Source organism: Vigna radiata, chromosome 7 (genome assembly GCF_000741045.1).
Source record: "Vigna radiata var. radiata cultivar VC1973A chromosome 7, Vradiata_ver6, whole genome shotgun sequence".
Lineage (NCBI taxonomy): Eukaryota > Viridiplantae > Streptophyta > Magnoliopsida > Fabales > Fabaceae > Vigna > Vigna radiata.
Genome location: NC_028357.1, coordinates 49,942,120 through 49,949,855, shown reverse-complemented (window position 1 = coordinate 49,949,855; position 7,736 = coordinate 49,942,120). Strand labels below are relative to the sequence as shown.

The 7,736-nt window shown below is 30.2% G+C and overlaps 2 protein-coding genes across 3 annotated transcripts; both read left to right on the top strand.

The window, feature by feature from the left end:
- Positions 1-1,564: 1,564 nt before the first annotated feature.
- LOC106767964 (PLASMODESMATA CALLOSE-BINDING PROTEIN 5) lies at positions 1,565-2,430 on the top strand. 2 transcript variants are annotated; one of them, XM_022783013.1, is made up of 3 exons: positions 1,565-1,813; positions 1,886-2,155; positions 2,281-2,430. In XM_022783013.1, the coding sequence occupies exons 1-3, from the start codon at positions 1,747-1,749 to the stop codon at positions 2,313-2,315; spliced, it is 372 nt and encodes a 123-aa protein (XP_022638734.1). In that variant the 5' UTR covers positions 1,565-1,746; the 3' UTR covers positions 2,316-2,430. The 2 variants fall into 2 exon arrangements, with proteins under 2 accessions (XP_022638734.1, XP_014508418.1); XM_014652932.2 differs by having other exon boundaries at positions 1,593-1,813; positions 1,907-2,155.
- A 2,593-nt stretch (positions 2,431-5,023) lies between these two features.
- LOC106765481 (CASP-like protein 2B1) lies at positions 5,024-7,347 on the top strand. Its single transcript, XM_014650123.2, has 3 exons — positions 5,024-5,536; positions 5,623-5,755; positions 6,919-7,347. The coding sequence occupies exons 1-3, from the start codon at positions 5,313-5,315 to the stop codon at positions 7,165-7,167; spliced, it is 606 nt and encodes a 201-aa protein (XP_014505609.1). The 5' UTR covers positions 5,024-5,312; the 3' UTR covers positions 7,168-7,347.
- Positions 7,348-7,736: the final 389 nt, after the last annotated feature.

Genomic DNA, 7,736 nt, shown 5'->3' with positions numbered 1-7,736 from the left:
TATATATATATATATATATATATATATATATATATATATATATATATATATATATATATATATATATATATATATATATATATAGATACACTTGTCTAATAAGTAATATTGTACTTCAAATACAGCCCCTCTAATGTAGCTATTACTTAATCAGAACATTATCACTATCTATGACTATGTCTAGCTAGTAGGTTCAACAATTAGGTTTGAAATAACGTGAACTGTGTCTGGAAATTCTATGACTATGAACCGTCTGTCTTGCCTTCTAGGTTGGTTATAGTTTCTTTGATTCGGTCTATTATGATTATTTGTGTATTCTAATGTAGGTCTATAAACTCAATCTTATTGGAAGGTGGGAAACTGGGAAATTTTTGCCCTAGGGCTACATGATCATGGACCAAACGGGGAAACTAGTAGCTGATAAGTATGTGTGTGATACCTTTGGAAAAGTACTGAAAGAACTTGAAAAAAGGACAATGATATTTTAACAATACTTTTTGACAACTTTTTTGATAACGAGACATGTGTCACCATTTCATTCGTCTGTTTGAATTTATTTTAAAAAAATATTTAAAACGGATCAATCATAAGCTGCCACGTACGCGTTGTCAAAAAGTTGTAAAAAAAAGGGTTGTTAAACAGACTTTTTCCTTAAACAAAAGCATATCACTCTGAATTCATGCAACCAACCAGAGATTATGACAACAGAAGATAACTTCAGATCTGAACCAATCCAAATTGTCTTTTCTGTTTGTTTGTGGGTACTGTTCTGACAAACTCGCGGAGTCATACCGAATACACTATCAACATTAATGCCATATCAAGCTAGGATTGGCTGTGCCAGAATTTGCTGCAAAAAAGTGCAGAATCTGGTCCAGAAAATTTGGAAGAAATTCAAACTGTTAAAGAATAAGTAATGAAAGAAGTTTAACCCAGAATCTCTCTTGTCATTTTTTACAACTTTAACACTCTACAACTTAATTATGAAAAATTAGCTATATTATATTTCTTTAAAACAACCTTAATATCCATGAAAAAAGATTAATTTATTTTAAATTTGATTATTCATAACATAATTTAATTTTAAATAAGTAACATTAACATCATAATTCAACTACCCATCTCACAATTTTTTGTGTGATTTGGTAATGATCTCTTTTTGGTCACTCTTTGAAGGCATAACCAGATGAAAAGAAATAACTTTTTTATTTGCTATCCCTTTAGGTATCCTGACTTCTGCTTTATGTTCTGAATCTGATAGCTTACTTGGAAAATTGGTCATCTAGATTCCTCATTGAAAACAAAATAAGCATAGAATAGACCTACTGAACTGTTTGTTCTTGCTATCTTAACCGACACTATAATTGCATAAGATAATTTGTTTGATCCTAAGCCACAGAATCATTGATTCCTTCAATTTACTTTCTGCTGCATCTGCAATTTTCTAACCATATTCGGCAAGTTATGGGTATTTTAAAAATGATTCAAATACCATATTTGGAATGACACCTGGATATATAAGAAAAGGAAAATTCCATATGACAAAATCAAAGTGATTGAGAATTTCTAAAGAAAAGTTTCAAGTTAACTTGACAACCAAGGAATGTAAGTAGGACCATTCCTAGGTGTGTCGGTTATTGAAGAAAGATAAACTCTGTGAAACTTTATAAAGAGAGTAGCAGATAGAATTATTTTTCAGCCATTACATGAATTGAAACATGTTTCAAGGATAGCTCATGAAGAACAATGAATTCTCCAATGCTGAAAGTTCTAATAGCTCTGTTGCTTTTGGCTGTATCTTTTCAAGCACATGGTAAAATCAGCATTAACCTCTCTTCAATAACTCAGCTAATTTTATTGAATTTTGGTTTATTTTATGAGGTAGTGTTATTGGAAAAATTTTCAGGACAGTTTGAGGAATGGTGCATAGCAGATGAACAGACCCCAGATGAGGAGTTACAGAGGGCCATGGATTGGGCTTGTGAAAATGGTGGAGCAGATTGCAGCATGATAAAAGTGAACCAACCATGTTACCTTCCAAATACCTTGAAGAAGCATGCCTCCTATGTCTTCAACAGTTACTATCAGAGGTTCAAGCACAAAGGAGGCTCTTGCTACTTCAATTCTGCTGCAATCACCACTGATCTTGACCCAAGTAACATCTCTAAATAATCTCAAATTGCTTAGTTTTACACTTTTTTCAATGTTTTATCCTTTAACATTAACAATTACTGAGACATTAAATCTCATTAGTGATATCTTGTGTTTGTGCAATGGCAGGTCATGGCTCATGCAAGTATGAATTGCTTCCTTGAATAATGTCTGAAGTGATTTATTTTCTTAGATCAGATTTTGCAGTTCAACTTTGTTGGCAGTAATGGAGTCTGTATGCTTCTGTTACATTCTTATTTTTCCTGGCTTCTTGAGTCATCTCATTTCAGATAATTCTTATTTTAAATGTATGTTTTGATTAAAATTTAAAATTTTAACTAAAATAATAAATTTTCTTCTTCTTTAAATAGACTCTAAAAATTTAGTTGTTTTTTTTATTCAACCATGACATTGTTTAGATAAGTATAAGGAAATTGGTGTCATAGATAAAAATAATCCATGTTTGTGGATATTGATAAACTTATGATTGATATTAAAAGAACAGCTAATTGATATTCGCAAATAGTATGAATATTTAATTATTCATTTATTAATAAAACTTATTTATTAATAAAACAAGTATAAATATTATAGTATTTAACTCGCTAACATTTGTTATTTGATAATAATTATTAGTAAATTTTATTTAAATATTTTTAGAATTAAAGGGAGTAAAATAAAATTATTAGTGAAACAAATATTAATCATAACATAATCGTTTAAAATTTAATTTTAAATATTTTTAATTTTTTTATTTAAATATATGAAACTTGTAAAAAACTAATTTTTTAAAATCTATATTTTGATGCACTTTATTTATTTTTTTTTAGAAAACCAAAATTTTATTTATATTAGTATTTTATAAGATAATTTGATTAGAATTTTACTTAAAAAATATCTTTTTATCTGAATGTAAATATTAAAAATTTATTTTTAAATAACTTTATTTAAAATTAAAAAAATACAAAAATATAAATTATCTGCAGTATTTAATATCCATAAATATAAAAGAAAACATAGATATTTTTTCACAAATACTCATAAAGTGACATGACGGTTTTTAACACTGTCTATATCTGTCCAACCCGTTTTCCTAACTAATTAGAATAAATTAATATTATAACTAGGAATTAATATCTGAAGATTTGCATCTTAACTATAACTATGCTATTTAGAATAAGTATTTAATGAACTTAACTCATTTTAGTTCACTATCAAATATATTTGTATTATGTTATCTTACTTTTAAAAGAATCATACTTCTTAATTTTAATATCTGATCCAAAAATTAACCTTTTACTTTTGTGTGTGTATATATATATATATATATATATATATATATATATATATATATATATATATATATATATATATATATATATATATATGGAAAATGATATTTTAACACCAATTTTTTGACACCATTTTGACTTTGCACACGTGTCAAAATGTAGTTGAACGATTTCAAATTAAAAAAGAAACTTTGATTTTTCTCTTCCAAATATGCTCTTGTCTCAGCTTTTTTTAATTTGAAATCGTCCAACCACATTTTGACACGTGTGCAGTGTCAAAATGGTGTCAAAATTTGGTGTTAAAATATCATTTTCCATTAACTATATCTATTTATATTAGAAAAATGATATTTTAACATCAATTTTTTGACACCATTTTGACATTGTACATATGTCAAAATCTGGTTGGATGATTTCAAATTAAAAAAAACTTTAGTTTTTCTCTTCCAAATATACTTTTGCCTGAGCTTTTTTTTTTAATTTGAAATCATTCAATCACATTTTGACACGTGTGTAGTATCAAAATGATGTCGAAAATTAGTGTTAAAATATCATTTTCCTTTATATTATGACGAAGAATTATGATTTAATGGCTATACTATTGATTATATCATGCTGATGGACAGCCTTACATAAAAAAACAGTATAATATAAGAGCAAAACTTATATTATGCATAGAATAAGACTTTAAATAACTCTCATTCACACACACAAACCCTAAATCACCAACCACTTTGAATAGTTGAAGTGTGAGTGATGATGTGCTTAGTTAGTGGAATGAAGTGGTTGCTTTGGTACTGAGTGCAGTGGGTCATCCTGCACACACGCTTTTATCCCCTTTACTTACAACATTTCTTGGAGAAGTCACATTTTAAAGAAGCTAACAATAGTATACAAAATTTGGTGAAATGTGAACTTGTGAACACAAAAAAGCCACAACACAATCCTCTTAGTACATGTCCCACCAGTATATGTTGAAAATCTAATTACAAGTCTAAGTCTAATTTAAGAACGAGTTTAAATTTAAATAAAATAAAAAAAATAAAACACTATATAAAAATAAAAATGAAAGATTCAATTAATTCATTAACTTAAAATTTTTAACCGAGATTGATATCAATTTTTTTTATATGATTGGACTTATATCTTACTCCTTGTATATCAACACATGTATCTTCCATCATTCCTTTGCATTTTCACATTCCCACATTTTTTCCACTCACTGTTTTCTGCAAGTAAAACAGTAATGATACATTATATGATTAGTTCGTCACCATATTTTTCTCTTGTGTATCTCTTTATTATCAAATTATATCACTTACTGTATCCACTACACTTTTCTATTCTCTGTCTCTTATTGTTACTAAGTATTAAGTAGATGTGCGGTGTCCACAAATAATTTATAATTGAAGTGTTCACTCACTGTAGGTTTTGTTTGTTGAGGCTTAGAAAAAACGGGACATCATAAAACTGCACCATACGTTCCTTAAATGACCAGAATTAAGACACTCTTTACCTTGTCAGACACACTATAAAAAATTGAAGAAGCTCTAAAAACCACATTTTTTTTGCATCCTTAAATGCAGAACCAGAAATAACAACAGTGTTCTTTTATTAATAGCCCAATTTTTGCTTAATGGTTGAGTGGAGTATCCTTTGTCAATACGTGTTCTCTTCTCTGTCTTCTCAGTTCTAGGCTTTGACCACTTGGCAGCCACGCTTCAATTGCCTTTTCCAGTAGGTTTCATCATCACTCGTTGGGAAATTTGTGTTCTATATAAATAATAGTGGAGACCCTCTTGGCTGTTCACTTTTGTTTTGTCTTACTATTTCTCTTCTTGTACTGGAGTGTTGATCTGAGAGTGAAAAATGAGTTATTTGGGTTTGGGTGTGAGTCCTGGTACTGTTCCAGTGTACCATGGATCAAATCTCAAAGCTTTGGATAGGAAGGTGAGGATAGCAGAGATGGTGCTAAGGGGTGTGAGCCTTGGTCTAGGAGTTCTTGCCATTGTTCTTGTGGTGACTGATTCCCAAGTCAAAGAGTTTTTCTCCTTTCAGAAGAAAGCTAAATTTACAGACATGAAGGCTTTGGTGTAAGTTTTTCCATTCTTTTCTTTCTTCTTCTTCTACTTGTTTTTCTTCTCTGCTATTTCTAATATTGATTGCCTAAACTTTGCAGGTTCTTGGTGATTGCAAATGGACTAACTGTTGGGTACTCCTTGATCCAAGGATTGCGCTGTGTTGTGAGTATGGTTAGAGGACATGTACTCTTCAGCAAACCCTTAGCTTGGCTCATTTTCTCTGGTGATCAGGTTCCTCTTTTTTCACTCTTCTCGCTGCCATAAATAAGTCTGTCATGACCACTGTTTTTCTCTTCTGTCAATTGTGATCCTAATCTAGACGAAAATGTTTAGTTGTTGGAGACAAAATTGATCTTACATTAGGCTGAGAAAACTAAAATTACTTTCAAGATAAAAGCATCTAAACATAAATCATTTTTTGCAGTATGTTTGATTTTGCAGATTTTATGCAGTTTTCATAAGGAAAAAATATTCACTTTTCCATGTTAACAAGTAGCAACTCCGAATAGCTATAACTTTCTCGTGTTTTTATTAAGTGTGTTGGGTAGTTCCAGCGTGAAACCTAACATATCCATAAATGTTCCTTAAAAGTACACATTTGATCCTAATCTATAAGGAGTTCATCCAAAGTTCTTGAACTACTGTTTGATGAAACAGAATGGAGAATGAAATGAAACGGTGAACCCATATGAATCCACCTGTGTGACAATTGAATGACTTGATAGATTCATCCGATCAACTTACTATCCCAACAATTAATTCGGTTCTAAGTATTTACTCCTTACATAGATTCCCGTCCATCCCGTGTCAGAATGTAAGAGTGGGGTCATTTTTGTTGAAGGGGAGCTATTCATAATTACCTCAGTTTTTCCCGTGAAGCATGAACAACTGCTACTGCGGGACCCCATGGAAACACAACAACAGTACGTGATCGATACCAGTAGAGAAGAGAAACTCACCACATATCATGTTTTCACATTTAATCCCCGTTGGGATCACATATGCAGTTGTTGAGAATTAAAATTGTCTGAAATCGCCTAAGCACTTCTAGGGCCACACGTTATCATTATTATGGTAAAACTTGTGTTTGACTTTTCTTCTATTTTCTTTTTTTGGGTGGGGACAGACACAGACACAGACAGATCTTTCTTAAGGACAGTTTAAGGAAATATGAGTCTTAAGTTTCATATTTTGTGTTGTTTCTGCCGGTGAATTCTTCCCTCAAAACTCATTAAAAGTTTAACTAGAGTACTGCACAACAGTAACTTACCTCACCAATAACATGTTTGGTTTAGCTCCAGTTTCATCCAATTGCTTGCAGTATTTTATGGTGTTAGATTTATGAGCATGAATGGAAAAGTTAAAGGTTGTTGGCATTGTTTATGTTTATACAGGTGATGGCTTATGTGACAGTGGCTGCAGTGGCGGCTGCATTGCAATCTGGCATGATTGGAAAGGCAGGGCAAGCAGAACTTCAGTGGATGAAGGTGTGCAACATGTATGGCAAATTCTGCAACCAAATGGGAGAAGGGATAGGAAGTTCTTTAGTGGTTAGCCTTAGTATGGTGGTTCTGTCATGTATTTCTGCTTTTAGTCTCTTCCGTTTGTATGGCAGCAACAAAAACAAACATTCAGGTTGGTAGGTATTATTGGAAACTAACTACTACCTTGCTTTCTTCAACTTATTGTCTGTCTTTCTTCCTCAATGCTATATAGTAGCTTTTCTAATTTGGAAGCCTCTTTGTTATCGATCAAACAATATGATAGGGAACATGTGAATTTCGGCTGCCACTCATTTAATAAACTTGTGTACTTTACTTTTATTATACTTTTCTCATTTATCATCTTTTAAACTTCATTTTAGTTTATTGAAATCTTTATTTATTAATTTGAAAAACAATAATAAAGTCTAAATTTTCATTTAAGCTATTAATTAAATAACTTTAAATTTACATTATGATACATATTAAATATTAACAATGATTTGTTCAGTTTTTACCGATTTTTCAATCACTTTATTTTAAATGATTAAAATAACTAGTTATTAAATTAATTTAAATAATATAATTAAATTTATAATAATTTTATAATTTTAAAATGTCTTTAATATAAATTATATGAGATATGGGTTTTTCTTCTAAATACTAATACTTTTAATCTGTTTATTTACTAACATGCATATTCATTAATGGTGATAAAGAAATATTTAAGA

Excerpts from the sequence above, each read along its gene's own strand:
- LOC106767964 (XM_022783013.1), top strand. The coding sequence starts at position 1,747 with ATGAATTCTCCAATGCTGAAAGTTCTAATAGCTCTGTTGCTTTTGGCT. Across the intron at positions 1,814-1,885 it reads TGTATCTTTTCAAGCACATG|TGTTATTGGAAAAATTTTCA; the intron begins GTAAAATCAGCA and ends TTTATGAGGTAG. Across the intron at positions 2,156-2,280 it reads CACCACTGATCTTGACCCAA|GTCATGGCTCATGCAAGTAT; the intron begins GTAACATCTCTA and ends GTGCAATGGCAG.
- LOC106765481 (XM_014650123.2), top strand. The coding sequence starts at position 5,313 with ATGAGTTATTTGGGTTTGGGTGTGAGTCCTGGTACTGTTCCAGTGTAC. Across the intron at positions 5,537-5,622 it reads ACAGACATGAAGGCTTTGGT|GTTCTTGGTGATTGCAAATG; the intron begins GTAAGTTTTTCC and ends TAAACTTTGCAG. Across the intron at positions 5,756-6,918 it reads TCATTTTCTCTGGTGATCAG|GTGATGGCTTATGTGACAGT; the intron begins GTTCCTCTTTTT and ends ATGTTTATACAG.